Below are 16,268 nucleotides of genomic sequence, written 5' to 3' on the forward strand. Positions count from 1 at the left end.
TGTGACAGAAGAGGATGCTACAGATACGATGAGATGGAGTCTAAGTAATGACTTATTTGGAAAATATTCTTTACGATTTTAAAGATCAGTTCATTCACTTTTGGAGGAAGAGGAGTAAGTAAAAGTCGGTAAATCAATAAATAAAAGTAAATAAAAAAGCACATGGAATAAATTAAAGTTATGCATGAACTAAAACAAGTTCGACACCCCGGATATCTTAGTTCCGATTAATCCTCCAATCCAGACGGTGGCGGTAATGCTCTTAAAAGCTGTTTACCAACTGCGGTTAAAGCAAAATCGACGAACAAGAAAGCATAATCTCAGCTGCAACGAAAAGATTGAGGTCTCTTGGTGTTGTGTGGGATTATACGACGGTAGTAATAATAATTCGGCGCCGACAGATTTCCTAGTTTATTTTTTGTTCACTGACTGAACTTCTTCAAAAAGCAAAGTTTGGCTTGAAGTGAAACACCGGATGCTTGCGTAAGTCAGTCATCCAATGTGCGTCACACAAAGCAGAGATCGCGTCCGTCCGTCCGTCCATGTGAAGAAGCCATGTTGGCGGAGCTTCTGACGGCGTGCCTTTAAAAAAAACGCCAGAGTAAAGACACTCTTTCAGGTGGCCTCGTATCTGTATCCAGGAAGTACAGTACGACAAACAAGATGTCTTCGGACGATTTTCAGACGAAGTATGCCTCTTTCATGGAGAGCATGCTGAAGAGCGCTGTTGCAGAAACCACGAAACTTTACGAAACTATGGTTGACGAGCTGAAGGCAGAAATATGCAAAATCAAGAAGGAGAATGAGGACCTCAGAACAAAATGCAGCCAGTTTGAGAACGCGAAAAGCCAATCGGGCAGTTATCAAAGAGAAAAACAGCCTCTTCCTGGGCAAAGCAACGACTTCGAGAAATGCGACACAGCCGTGCAGTGTGGTGAGTTGCACAGCATGTTAGCCACCCCGAGCTAACTAATATTAAGTTATAACTGGCTTATGATGGTATGTGTTGTGTTTAGCTAACATTTTACGTGTATTCATGTTATCTGGAACACACTGAACATCATAGTTGTTAATGCTTGCTTCTCAGCATAGTCATCTTGAGCGTGGGATCCAAAATGGGAGGGAAACCATACTAGTTTCTCCATTTTTAGAGGACAGTGGACGTTGGTCCAAACTTCAAAAAATCGTCTCTTTATGGCTACATAAAGCTCAAAAACGTTTTACATATATATATATATTTATAAGGAACTGAACAGATGCTCCATAATTATTCAAATGAAATCGAGCATTGGTATAACTGATTTGAGCTAAATTGACTGCTCCTTTACAGCTCAGACTCACCACTTCTATCTTTATATTGGTTTTTATCTATAAAATACAATTAGGATTAGCTAAAGGAAGCCAGAACCTATTCTAAATTGGCCAATCAGTTCTTTATGCCCCCCCAAGTATATTTCTTTTTGTTCGTTCTGCTGTAGTTTACAGACCGTTACACATTACAAATTTTTTACGTCAGCATCCTGGTCGTGGACACCCATGTCACATGCAAACCTGTTTCTTATTCTGTTTGTAACTACGTTCACACTCAATGGTACTAAGGTTTTCCCACACAGGAAGCTGGTGAGGTGCGAATGAGGGGGCTGATAACGAACTGCAGTCTTCTAATGGCACTGGCATAGTGCCAGGCAAAACCACTAAGACGTGTATTTAAAAAAAAAAATTTAACTGAACTGAAATCTTATCAATGTATAGCTTTATTCCACACTTGTATTTAGATATTGATAAGTTGTGTAATAATTCTGAAACAGAAACTAGAATACAAAGGTCCATAAACTTGTATCACAGATGTTTTTGTGTACTCTAATGTAGTGTTTAAAGAGCATTCAAAACATCAGAATGTTTTTTTCCTTTAGAGGAGATGATTAAGACGAAGTATTAACCAAACAATTGTTTAAGAGAATTGCTGCCTCTCTGTTGTTGTTAGAATGTTTTGCAGAAATTAGAACCCTTTCTCACTAGTAGCTACTCAATGTGACTCGACTCTACTCGGTTACTGACATTTTCTGTTATAATTGAGTTCCACCTAGTGTGCGTGGGGTCATTATAGCAGTGCGTCTGGAAGTCCCAGATTTGAATCTGCAACAACAGTATTAAGGTCTATACATAATGACTGTGTTGCGAAAAAAATAAATGAAACTATGAATGCAAACTTGTTTAGACACTTGTGTAGAAGGGCAATACAGATTAATGAACATTTTAATAAATGTAAATATGCCAGATTATACCATTGGGCTGATTTTCATCTGCAGACCCTCTGGCAGGTTGGAGTTAAACAAAAGTTAGTAAAAACATACAGAGACACTATTTACAGATCATGTGGCAAGGACAAAAACAGTGATCACATTATATTAGAACAAACAATGACAAGAAGAGGGGACACAGAGGACAGTATAGATGACAATAACGGAAACACATCAGTTATTAGGGCTGTGCGATATGACCAAAATCTCATATTCCGATATAAGAATTCTATCGTCCCGATAACGATATAAATCACAAAAATGTAACGTTTTCTGTCAATTCTATGGATCTCGGGCAGCTCGACTTGTGGGAAGTGTTTCCAGTTGCGCGTCATGTAGCTGGAGTCGAGTGTGTTTTAACCGATGCATGAAACGATACATTTTTAGTAGAGCTGGGCGATAGAACGATAACGATATGTATCGCGATATAACTTTTACTCGATAGAGAAATTAAGCTATCGCTATAGACCTCGCCGCTCTTGTCCTCTTAAAAAAAAAAAGGTCAGCCAATCCAAATTAAGTAGCGCAGAGCCGAACCAATCACAGCCGCAGCGTCACGTCGCGTGACTTGTTACGTACAGCACAAGTGCCAAGCCGCACGTGTGTTTGTTTGGGAAGCAGCCAGCGGGTAATGGAGCCAGCGCATAATGGAGGAAATGAGTGTGCCGACTAGAAAAATCAACCGAGTGTGACCCGAAGAGAAAACAGATGATGGTTCCAACGCCGGAGAGATTGTCGAACGGAAGAGCCATAGAAGTTCCGTAGTGTGAAGGTATTTCGGCTATTTCAAGTCTGACAAAAAAACAGAGTAGCGTGCACTGTAAATTGTGCCGAAAGCAAGTCTGGAAATACAATAAACTGGTGCATGCATCACACTGTGCGCCACGTTATTGTTTCGGTGAAATGAATTTCTACAATACTGTTAATTCTACTTTCTGCGGTGTTTAAATGCTTACATATACACACAGTTACTGTCCGTCCACACATACGACTCTGTTCTGCTTCTATGCCCCAGCTTTGTTTACTTTTTCCCACCGAGGCTTCTAGACTTCTGATTGGCCAACATTTCTGCACGGTTAGGAATCTAGCGCCACCTGCTGCTTTGGCATGTTCATAGCAGCGTTTTCCTTCATTTCTGCCTTTATGTGTGGACGGGATTATTTTTTAAAACGAAAACGGAAAATCTCCGTTTTCAAAAATACCCGTGTACGTGTGGACGTAGCCTCAGTCTCAGACTGGAAGCGCTAATTCGTCATTGGGCTTTTGTCAGACTAAAGTAACTGTTAAAACTGTTTGAAAAGCTAAGCTATACAACAAGGAGAGATTGAGAATTTCCTTTTAGTTCTCTGTTTATTTGATATTGACAAAAGTTAGTCAGTTTTGTCTGTTCTTCTGTAAAACAAACTAAGATTTATTTTTAGAATTCATATTTTGTTTCTAAGTGGAATTGACAATTTAGTCTGTTTCGTTTGTTCTATTTTGAATCTTAAACGCTTTAGCGGCTGCCTTTTGTGTAGTTTGCAATATTTGCCTTTATTTATCTGAAAAAGTCTCATGTTCCTTAAGTACATCTACCCTGTTGAACTTATTATGGGAAATAAATATTTAAATAAAAACAAGCTGCTGATTATTTCACATTTTACTTGTGAGCAACGGCACATTTAAATCTTACAAATATAGTTATTTGGCTTATATCGTGATAGATATCGTTATCGCCTGAAATGAAAAAAACATATCGTGATATGAAAAAATCTCATATCGCCCAGCTCTAATTTTTAGACATAAGTTGTAACGGCCGCTGTTTTCTTTGTGAGCATTTATTACACGGCGTGCTGCGGGGAAAAGCCTGTTCTAACGTTTGAGTCTAAGGTTTATTTTTTAGCACCTGGCGGCTCTTTTTTTACTTTTCATCCGTAAATAATCTGCTCGTTCACGTGATTCAGTTTATTTTGAAAAGTCTCAACAGGATCTTGAGCTTTATTGTGAAAGGTTTATGTGGAGCATAAACAAGCGGACACGCGATGGTGTTACCGTCGTTGTCGCTAACCACAACGCATAAAAACAGGCGCTTGTCCGCCCGTAGTATGGTTATATAAAATATAAGAGAAAGATAGAACTTTAAGAAATTAATATAGCCACTACAGTGACCATCAAAACAATGAAAAATATTGCCGTAAACAGCTTATTTTGCGACACCACAAAACAAACGATAGCGTAAAATAAAACGATAGACGTTTTTATACTGTCATCCGATATATATCAGTTATATTGCACAAACTCCAGTATTGCACATGGCCTGACTGTCCTGATATTGCGCTGACCCATTACACTAATAGTTGGTTCCCTTTTTTTTTTTTTTTTTTTTTTTTTTTTTAAATACACTCTTTTTCGCGTCCAATATAAAGCATGATTATTAAACATGATCACATGTTTGTGTGTCCCTCATCCACCCTTTTAAGTGACTCTTAAAGATGGGGATACTTTTACTTTCCCTCACTGACAGTGGAAGGCTATTCCAGAAGCGCACTCCCTGATATGTGAAAAGGTGGTCTGTCTAAATGCCAATTCACAATCACCTCTAACAGTGGCTCGAGTCAGTCGAGACCCAGCAATACTGCTAGACTTTTGTTTAATACACTCACTCACTGGTGGAAGCGCCAGACGATGTATAACTTTGTATATTAGACAGGCAGATTTAAATAAATATAACGCGTTGCATTTTTGCAAAAGAATCATGCTCAAATAATGCACTGGTAAAAAAAAAAAAAAAGGAAAGAAAATGAAGTCGACATCAAGTTATGATGAGCTGGTCCTGATGCTTCTAAACAAGAGAAGAAAGAAATGGAGATTCTGGTTTCATCCAAATCTCAAGTAAAGGCCACATCAGGGATAATTTCATGGTTTCATTCCGGCGCTGAAGCCGTATCACGATAGCTTTCATACTGGCTCAGGAGGTCAGTGGGGCAGTTTGAGCTTGTTGGCAAACTTAGGACCACATTGACGAGGTAGGGAAATAATTTTACAGATTAACATTGACCCAATTGGCATCCCAGCATCTAGTTGTGTGTCTGAATTTTAAATGGTATTGTTCTACTATTATCATATTATTGTATATGCAGTACCAGTGCCTGTTTTTACCATCGAGTACAACATTAATGCAGTGGTTTGATTGGTCAGATCTGTTTATATGCTTCCAAAACACTGAAAGAGGTGTCACTGCCATCCTTTAGAACAAGCACAATGTAAGACTTCATATGTATTGGTGGTTGTTCATACTTTTTGTCTTATAGTCCAATCGTGACTATATCTTAACTTTTTCCCATACTGTACCTTTGTCTACCTACAGAAGAGAAAGACTGTAATGTTACTTCTTTATTGTAACAAAAAAAACATGACGCAATTTAAAATAAAATAAAAAATACTGATTTAAACAGCAGATTAAAGTTATTGACTCTTGTTACCAACTCACTGGCAGTAATCATTTTTCTCAGACGGCACTTTCCCAGCTATGCACAGAACGTAGAGCGACTGTTGAGCAGCTGTGTCATACTTGGCTACCACATTGGGTTTGCGGTAAAGCCGCATAGCAGATCCATATATGAGCCTTAATTGAGATAGTACTGCACTTATTGTGCAATTTAACCTCCCCCCAAATTAATATTTTCTTGCCTTGCCATTGAGTTAATATGTCTGTTTATTAATGTTCTCCTTTGTTTACATTTGAACATTTCTTCAACTTGTACTGGGGATATATATATATATATATATATATATATATATATATATATATATATATATATATATATATATATATATATATATATATATATATATATATATATGAAGTTGGTTTTTTTTTTGTTGTATTTTTTTAAATCTCTGTATTTGTGGAATTGTTCCATACAGTATAGTTGTAGTATTTTCCTAAAGACTTACTAAGAAATAAATCATCTCTGATTTTTATAATGGTTTTATGTTAACCCTTTAAAGCCGGTAACTATTTTTAAATCACTAGAACCGGAACCATGTAAGCTAGCGCAATAATTACTTTTTGCATATGAAACCAGAGGAGTTGTACTTACATCTTATGCCATCAGCTTGTCCTAGGTCACGGTTTCCTTCCACATATAGCTTGAGTACAATCCTAATTGTACTCAATGATATGCAAGTCAATTTATAACTTTAATATGCTTTTCTTAGTAAAAAATAATACTTAAGCCAAAATTAAAATTTTATCCTTACTTAGGAGTAAAAACAAAGCTTGATAGGGTAAGACATAGGTGAGTTATGCAGACACCCACCAGTAGCCAGAACTTCAAAACACAGAGTAAAGCGGTCTTTTCAGTGGACCTGGCCTCTTGACAGTGGTCCGAGGTGTGCATTAGGGCTGCCACGATTTGTCGACTAGTCACGATTACGTCGACTATCAAAATCGTCGACGACTGATTTAATAGTCGACGCGTCGTTTGAAGCTTTGTAAGATCACAAAAGACGCAGGAATAAGTGGCAGGATTTAAGAGTGTAATAACGGACTGAAACAGAAGATGGCAGCATTCCATGTACAAGGATGTCAGCTACCGTTTAACCCCGAAGAAGAAGAAGAAGCAGCTGTGTCCCAGAATTCATAGCGCGGCCCAGCGCAGTTTCCAACAATGGTGGCAGCTAGTTAGTTTTAATGTTACTCTTATTATTCTTTCTGGGTCACAAAATAAACGTTTAACATATTTTCAGGCGAGAATGTAGTCAAAGTCAAGTCAAAGTCACCTTTATTGTCAATTCTGCCACATGTACAGGACATACAGAGAATAGAAACTACGTTACTCTTAATCCCTAGATAAAATAGCAAATGAACATTTAAATATAAGAGTGATTAAAAAATGCAGGTAAAATAATTAAAAAGTAAAAATTTAAATAAATACAATACAATTTTACATATAACAAGAAAGCTATACAATATACAATGTAGCTGTGTAAACCTCAAATATCTGCTCAGTTTATCAGGACACCACATATTTTCAAAAGTGCTCCGACGTTTTCGGAGACATCTGTTACCCACTAGCTCGTTAGCGAGCCGGGGGCTAGGCTCACTAGCGCCGTGAGAACACCGGACTCCCCGCAAATCGTTTTCAAACCCACCGCCGTCTTTCGCTACTCAGGTTAGATATATATGAGTCACTTAGATAACTTAAAATGTTATTGTTTGGCTTTTTTTTTTTAGTATTTTATTTGTTCCTGAGTAAATCAGTTTGTCTGAGATTAAAGTTATAGTTTTTACACAGCTGAATAAACGTCAAGCAGACAACTGATTATCAGAAGTGTGAGATGCTCCAGAATATACTCCAGTGTCCTGTTATATTTTAGATAGCAAGGAGTTTATTAAACTTCACCGAAACAATCTCCAAATTTCATTAAAATTTAATAAACTATCATCTTGTCTTTATTTTTAGTTAGCACAGACCTTAAACACTTAAAGCTGTAAGCTAATGATAGTTATATAAGAGCAGATGCTGGTGCAATAAGCTGTAGTTTTACGTCCAATGGATGATGATCTGATTAGTCGACTAATCGCAAAAATAATCAGTGACTAGTCGACTATCAAAATAATCGTTTGTGGCAGCCCTAGTGTGCATATATGTGCAATAGGGCTGCCACAAACGATTATTTTAATAGCCAACTAGTCACCGATTATTTTTGCAATTAGTCAACTAATCAGATCATGCGTCCATTGGACGTAACACGTACAGCGTATTGCACCAGCATGCATCTGCTTTTATATAACTATCATTAGCTTACAGCTTTAAGTGTTTAAGGTATGTGCTAACTAAAAATAAAGACAAGATGATAGTATATTCTCGAGCATCTGACACTTGATAATAACTGATAATCAGTTGTCTGCTTGACGTTTATTCAGCTGTGTAAAAACTATAGCTTTAATCTCAGCCAAACAGATTTGCTCAGGAACAAATAAAATACTGAAAAAAGCCAAGCAATAAAATATTTAAGGTATCTAAGTGACTTATATATCATGTTTAACCAGAGTAGCAAAAGTTCATGAATTTGGACACAACTATGATACTGGACACAGCTTCTTCTTCTTTGGGGTTTAACGGCAGCTGGCATCCTTGTACATGCAGTGCTGCCATCTTCTGTTTCAGTCTGTTATTACACTCTTAAATCCTACTACTTATTTCTGCGTCTTTTGGGATCTTACAAAGCTTCAAACGACGAGTCAACTATTAAATTAGTCGTCAACGATTTTGATAGTTGACGTAATTGTGACTAGTCGACTAATCATGGCAGCCCTAATGTGCACACAATTTTCTCCATAGTGAGCTCAAGACTTCAACTCCAGTGGAGTTGAAGAATACAGTAGCCACCTGGACTCCAGGTGGCTACTGTATTCTCTGTTCTCCAACCTTTGTGAGCATAGTATAGCAGCACTACCTCTATACCTGTTTCCACTTCTGGTTAGAGTGGCCTTGCAGCTGATCTCTAGAGAATTGCAAGGTCTGCCACTGCCAGCTCCAGTTCAAAGCGGTGACATTGCGGTCTTCACTTTTTTCTGCTGGTGCAATAAAACTAGTTCATTACTCCCCTGGAAATTGTCGCTGTACTCAACTCTCTTCTGAACTCTATTCTTGAACAATTAGTTATTCTGTTTTTTCTTTGTGTGTTTGCATGTTTCTCTTTACAGATATTGTCTCCTTCCGCACAGTGTTGGTCGAGCAATGTCAGCCACTGGGGCAGTCATCATTAAAAAACCAACAAATGTTACACGCTGGTGAGAGGTTTGGATATGGTTTGCAGGAGCAGGGAGGAAATTCTCAGATGACATTTATACTTGTCAAACAGGAGGTTTGTGTGTACCATAGCAGCATTAAAAAAAATAAAATGTTCTGATTTTTTTGCACCTTCTCAAAACCTAAATTTTTGTCCTCCTCCTACAGGAATCATACAATGATACTTCTCTACAGTCTGAGTTAAAAGAAGAGGAAGTTGAGTCAGCAGTGGCCTCTGAACAAGCCCTTAGTAATGTTTCAGGTGAGGAAATTAAACTGATGGTTTTGGAATAAAGAAAGAATTGTAAGAATTAAATAATGGCATTTTGAATTTGCTCATCAGCAAATGTATTATTTCCCAATTATCTTGTGATGGTCAAATGTGTTTAGTTAACTGAATGTTATAATCAACTGCTACTTCACTGAGATTCTGCCTCTGTTGTGTGAGAGAGCTGTTTGAAACCGTAGTGCAGGTCTTCCCCACCTGCTGCAAATTGTGTTAGAGCACAACAGCAACTGCCATCCTTAGCTACAGTTTAATTTTTGTGTATGTCTAGCCTGGAGATGAAACCTCATTTGGGAAGCAGCTTGACGACAACACTATAGCAGTCAGTAGGGAAAGTGCAAGGTAGAAAGGGTTGAGGCTAAATGGTTGGCAGAGTTTAAACATCCAAAATAATAGTGGAAGATTATTCACCAGTAAACAGGTTGTGTGTGCAGCATTTCCCAGTGGTAGTATATGAGTGCCAAATCAAAACAGGACTTAGCACATCTTTAAAAAAATAAAATAAACAGTTCCCTTTAAAATAATTGTATGGACCATGTAATGTTAAGGGGAAAAGGAAAAAATGTCTAACTAAAGTTTCATTGTTCCAGAGTTTTCTCTGCCTTAGTAACTTTTTCCTCTTATGTTTCTTCTGACATCTTTATCACTGTGGTGCCTAGGTTCTTTACATGTCTCTTTAAATGGAACTGAAAATGAAGGGATGCTTATTAACCAGGAAGATTCAACAGAAGAAACTACATCAGCTCGAAAAGATGAAGAGACCAAAATGGTCCGGGAGGTATCCTGTATGGGAGAGAGTAGCCGTTCAGAGGGAACGCAGAGCCAGACCACTGATTCAGAACATTCAATAGTTATTTCACTTGCTGCAATGACGGACAATATCAAAGAAGAGTCTGAAGTTGATCAGGAGACATCAGAAGTAGAGACACAGGTTCTTCAGCAATGTCAAAGAGATGGTGAAACAGTAGAAAATGAACAAACTGCTATTACTGTTAAGCCATCTGCACATGTGCACTGTGCAGATGAACAGTTAGGGGGGTCCATATTGGTCAACAAAGAAGTTATTTGTGAAGAATTAAAAAACAGCTTGGCAGAAGATGAAGCTACTTCCAAAACTAATGTGTCAGTACGGCGTAGAAGAGGACGGCCACCAAAGAAAATTAAACCAAAAGAAGCACTTGTGTCATCATCTTTTGATGCCTTAAAAGGCCAGGAACAGTTGAACACACCTTCAGAAATAGTTGACAAATCCACTGCAGTAGATGCAGTGAAGATTTCTGCTTTTGCCTCTCCAAGATCATCTGGGATTCAGTCGAAAGAGACTTCCTCTACTGCCAATCCATCTGTACAGGAGATGGCAAGCACTGATTTGAAAAACATGGACAATAGAAAGGCTGGTTCTCTGCCTGCTTCAGTTTTGTCTTTGAGTAGCAGTTCTTCTGAAAAGCCAGTAGACCCTGAAACTCAGCAGCTTCCCACGGGTGTAGAGAAAGAGGCAGTTGAGGCTCCATCCATTGAAGCTTTATCTGCAAAGAAAACATTGAACTCTCCTCCATTGGACTCACCACAACTGACACCCGGTCAGCACAAGGAACGTCGCACTTCTGCAACACTTCAGGATGCAATGCTGCTAGTTGAAGCAATGAATCAGTCAACAATGGGAAATATTATTCCGTCTTCCGAAAAAATTTCATCACCTATGACTCATTGTGCTCCCTGTGTGGATACCCTACAAACAGTGGACAAAATCCTAGCTAAACCACAGACACAGAATCTTACTGTAAAATCTCAGTCAAGTGTAGAGGCCAATGAAACCCTCAAAGCATTTGTTACACCACAACAACAGCAAGTTTTATCAAATGCTGCTACTCAAACTTTTGTCCTGCCATCTTCCCACCCCGTAGCACCCAGAAAACTGACTAAAATTAGGCCTAAAATAATAACTGTTGTGCCAAGAGTAGGACCATCTCACAATATAGCATCGTCTACAACAAAGCTTTCTTCTATAGAGTCGAGGACTACACACAATAATTTACTTGCAACTTCTGGAGTTGCAGGGTTGCCTCTGGAAACGCCTTCACTTTTCTGTCTTCCTCAACAAACAAATACTACCTCCATGACATTAGTCCCAGTTTCACAGTTGACTAAACCATCAGAAAATCAGCAAACAGGTGGTCCACCACACAAAAAAATAACAATCATAGTTCCAATACGGTTGGCAGCAGTGGCACCAAGTAAACATCCGCCACAGACAATAGTTGTGAAAGCAACGCAAGAGGCAGCAATGCCTCGTGATGTTCCTGTCACATTGACATCTACACAGTCGACTGCAGCTTCACAGGAGTTAAGTGTTTCAGCTTCCGATGACACAGCATTCTCTCAAAGTGAAAACACAACCGACAGCCCTGAATCTCCTGAACAAACTGCCTCTGTTTCTGAAGTGATAAGCACTCCTACAGAAACCAGTTTAGAACAGTCAGTTAAGATAATACCAGCATCACAGCCGACTGTTGATAGGAAGCTCACTCCTGTGGTCAGATTAACCAAACTTCCATTTTCAGTATCCCCCAACGAATCTGTTTTGGTATCGAAACTGCTTTTAAAGGGATTTTCTGAAGGTACTATGCAAGAGATGTCTTCAAAACCAGCAATCTCAGAGAAGCTAGATTCATCTTCAAGCAGTAGTTTAGATGTAACCGAAATGCTTAGTCCTGTGACTCTAAATACACCTCAGAAGTCAGAAGAGTCAAATAATCATGAGCGGGCTCAACTGTCATCTGAAACATTCACTGTCATGAGAGAGGCAACTGTCGGTGAAGATTTGCAGCCATCTACATCAGCCACATCTGTTGAACCCATTCCTAATATGGACAGCAGTGACGTACAGGAGAATGAATCTGCCATCATACAGCTTACCTCCATGTCCAGAGAGGCATCTGACCCTCACTTCCAGATGACTAAAGCACAGTTCTTGGCACAACTGGCAGTTTCACCGATCGTTCAAGATCCAGAAAAACAGGTAAATGCTATTCAGTACATGGGGCTCATAATTTCTGTGGTTACACATTGAAATTGATAGTCATCATGTTATGTTGTTGTTGTTGTGGGATTTTGTTATTGTTTTTTTTTTTTATTAGAACCCCTACAGAATGTGGTACCTATTTATTTATTTATTTATTTATTTTTTGTTTCTTCTTTCCATTTTGATACAGGCCAACTCTGACTTTGCAAATGGTAAAGCTTCTTTGACGGAGAGAAGCTTACAGAAGAAAAGCTTACAGAAAAACTCCTTGGTCGTTCGGCTGCGAAGTCATCTGAAAACTCACTTGCAAGTTAAAAGAACTGAAAAAAGTCTGGAACAGAATTCAGAAAGTGAGACTACCACTCTCATCTCTAAGAAACTTGGAATAGAGAATGGCAGTCTTAACGATGAAAAGTCAACTAAGGAAACCAGTCCTGTTTGCCTTGGAAGGAGAGATGTGGTTAAAGATAATACAGCTCTAATTAATAATGCCCCATCTTCCATCAGTCCTGTAAGATCTGTACTGTGTAATGGTGGTGATTTACCCAAGATGATTGATAATGAGCCAACTTCTAAGAAGAGCAGGGCTAACAGTGATTCCACCACCATGACTCCTAAGGCGGACAGTACACATAGAGATGGTTTAGGCACAGATAATAAAAAATCCACATCTGTGAGTCCTAGAGAGGGTAATTTAAATGAAGAAATTGCTAGTCCTGAAATGACTTCAGTGACTCCTAGGAGGTCTTTGGGTAGGGATAGTCCTAGATATAAAAAATCCAGTTCTTTAAGTCCGAGGAGGTCGCCTTCAGGTAGAAAAGGTTCTTTGAGTTCTAGAAGTCCTAGCTCAACTAAAGAAAGTGGTAGCCCCAAAATGACTAACAATGATACAACCCCTATAAATGAAAAATCAAGTTCTGTAAGCCTTGTAATGTCAACCAGAGGAAGCACTAGTCCTAAAAAGACTGACTTGCCTTCTGTTAGTCCAAGAACACCTAGTTTGAGGCAGTCTGGCATCCGTAGGAGTTCACTTTTCAGCAAGGATGACTCAAGGACAAAAAGGATTAAAAGGGAATTAAGATCTTTTGGTATAACCACAGGTGGCGCTATTACTAGAAGAAATAAAGGTGAAGCTTGTTCCCCAAGTGTCAAGTCCCCTACAATAGCTAAAAATTGCATCAGTCCTACAAGGACTGAGGAATCTACACCTGCTAAGAAGCCCAGACTAATCCAAGATGTTACTGGTCCTAAAAGGGGTTTTAAAGTTGTTAATGCTATGAAGTTAGCTAAAGCAGCAAAAGCTAAAAAAATTGCTTCAATGAAAAAGTCTAACAAATCTAAATTGGCAAAAAGTCTGTTATCAGAGAGTCGGACCAACTGTGGGGTTGGGAAAAAATGTCGAGCTAAAGTGTGGATACCTCCTGTCATGACAGAAAGTGAAATGGCTCCACCTGGGGAAAAGGAGTCGTCTTTGTTAAACGTAAAGACGGAGACGGGATCTGATAATCAAAACCCCAGAGGCTCCCCTGATTCACCCCAACCCAAATTTGTTACGTCACCAATTGTATCACCTCTACAGCCTTTGTCAGTCATAGGTAGGCATCTGCTAAGGAACCAGTGTGGGGAATGTGGTCGAATTCTTAGCAGCAGTGCTGCACTGGAAAGCCACGTTAGTCTTCATACGGGACACAGGCCCTTCTCATGCACATTCTGTGGGAAGAATTTCCCAGACTCCAAGAGCTTTAAACGCCACGGCCGGGTGCACCGTAATGGTCGGATACATATCTGCCAGCATTGCGGGAAGGGATTTGTCTACCGCTTTGGCCTTACAAAACACATACAAATGGTGCATGGCAGGATAAGACCTTTCATTTGCCAGATCTGCAAAAAAGGATTCTTCACAAAACGAGACGTAGAAGTACATATTAGGATCCACACTGGAGAGAAACCATTTCAGTGTACCCTCTGTGAAAGGAAATTCATAAGAAGAGTAGAACTGAATGTGCATTTGCGATGGCATAATGGAGAGAAAAGACACTGGTGTCCATTCTGTGGAAAAGGATTTTTAGACTACAATAACCTTAAAAGGCACAAATACACCCATACAGGGGAGAAACCACATGCCTGTCCACACTGTTCAAAGAAATTCACGCAGACGGGTCACCTAAAAAAACATGTTAAAAATGTACATGGTGGTCCGTGAGAGATGGACATGTAAGAAACCATGTTCACCTTGGAACAATGGTATGCTTTGAAATAGGAAATATACATTCTTGTAATTCAGAAAATGCATGCTGTGGAGCGGGTTTTTGTTTGTTTGGTTTTTATAATGGAATTTATATGCAAATGGAGAATTTACTTATTTTGCCTTTTTGAGATAATTATTTTGTATCTTTGTAGAATGGTTCGAGAGTTTGGGAATTTGTACTCATTTGCTGCTTTGTTGGAAATCCATCCATCTGTCTTAAAGAACGGAAGCAACTTAACTAAAGCCAACAGACGAACATGCGTGCCACTTGGTACTGTTGAAAATAAAAACGATGCAATATAGACAGGCTAGACAAGTAAATCTCCCCAAAATCACAAATTGTACTTTAAAGTGATGCAACATAATGATTAGTGACAGTTGTTCTTTATACTAGCTACACTTTTGTTCCTCCTCACTTGCAAGCAGATGAGGAAACTTTCCAGAGTGTTGAACTTTATTTTTTTTTCTTTTTAAAATGTTCTGTATGGCACTGTGTGCTCTCTGCAAAGTAAAGTGTAATATAGATGGAGATTGAGGTTTTTCAGAAATATACATCTTTAAATTTAAGTTGGTTTGTCAGAATATGCAGGTATCCTTTTCTCATACTTTTTGATTCAGTAGGTGATGTCACAAGATGTGTGAGAGCATAACCCCAGTTTGGCATGGTATTTCTTCCCGAATGTTGTACCTGAGTTAGTTTAGGGAAAATTGTTAAGGTAAATTTGGCTTCAACTCAAGTAAGCCTTTGTGGCATACATAATGCTTTTGTTTTGGACATGGACTTTAGTGTCCTAGTGGCATTTTAAAGCTGTCATCTTTTTCTTTTCTCATTTTGTAATGAGTTCGCCATAATACACTTGCATTCGTTTTTAAATATTGTCAACTGAACACATTAAAAACAGATGTTTTGTTAGTTTTTTTAATTGGTAATTTATTGATGTTGTTTTCATATATACAGTTACAAAAATTGAAGCACTTGCCTATCATTAAAAAAGAAGTATTTGATAATCTTTCCACAATAACTCTGGAAAGCACATCTTGTGACCAGTGTTGGAATTTGGATGTTGGATTTTGAAATATGCACTAAGGTTAAAACATGTCTTAATTAAATTGAGACTGAAAATACGATCTAATTTCCATTACCCATCTTTCAATTTCTGTCAGTATGCCACGTCATTACTGATGTCTAAATGGCAATGAAGTCTAATTGTATTACTTGCACAGTAATTAACCACCTCATTCAGGGAGGACTAAAAGTGAATCTTTTTTTATTTTTAAACATATTTTCATTCTGTTCAACATTGTGCTGTATTTAAAAAAGAAAAAAAGATGTCTTTACTTTGGTGTAAATGTCTAATTTTTCTCAGATATGTTTGAAAAGCTAACTTTCCCAAAAAATATCAAACACAATATTAACACATTCTTTTACAGCCCTAAACCTCATTGTACATACTGTGAATTTACATTGATTTGATTTTTGTCAAGTCAAGTTGCATAGTTTGTTTGTACTGGCTGTTAAAATGAAAGAAATGTAAATAAACATTTTGTTTATAAAATTATTTTGTGATCATTTAAAAATGTGTAGCACAAGTAATAGCTTTGCAGTCCTGGAGTTTAATGATGACTTTGACTT

At 38.3% G+C, this 16,268-nt stretch overlaps 1 protein-coding gene across 1 annotated transcript; it reads left to right on the forward strand.

The window, feature by feature from the left end:
* Nucleotides 1-282: 282 nt before the first annotated feature.
* LOC101466753 (uncharacterized) lies at nt 283-16,191 on the forward strand. Its single transcript, XM_004538847.4, has 5 exons — nt 283-934; nt 8,995-9,155; nt 9,248-9,341; nt 10,025-12,384; nt 12,578-16,191. Exons 1-5 carry the CDS (start codon nt 664-666, stop codon nt 14,588-14,590), a joined length of 4,899 nt encoding a protein of 1,632 aa, XP_004538904.3. The 5' UTR covers nt 283-663; the 3' UTR covers nt 14,591-16,191.
* Nucleotides 16,192-16,268: the final 77 nt, after the last annotated feature.

The sequence above is a fragment of the Maylandia zebra genome, linkage group LG6 (genome assembly GCF_041146795.1).
Source record: "Maylandia zebra isolate NMK-2024a linkage group LG6, Mzebra_GT3a, whole genome shotgun sequence".
Lineage (NCBI taxonomy): Eukaryota > Metazoa > Chordata > Actinopteri > Cichliformes > Cichlidae > Maylandia > Maylandia zebra.

What these genes read in the sequence shown, in the direction of transcription:
- LOC101466753 (XM_004538847.4), top strand. Translation starts at nt 664, where the DNA reads ATGTCTTCGGACGATTTTCAGACGAAGTATGCCTCTTTCATGGAGAGC. An exon ending in CGACACAGCCGTGCAGTGTG is followed by an intron (nt 935 to 8,994) that starts GTGAGTTGCACA and finishes TTCTCTTTACAG; the next exon opens with ATATTGTCTCCTTCCGCACA. An exon ending in AGCCCTTAGTAATGTTTCAG is followed by an intron (nt 9,342 to 10,024) that starts GTGAGGAAATTA and finishes TGTGGTGCCTAG; the next exon opens with GTTCTTTACATGTCTCTTTA.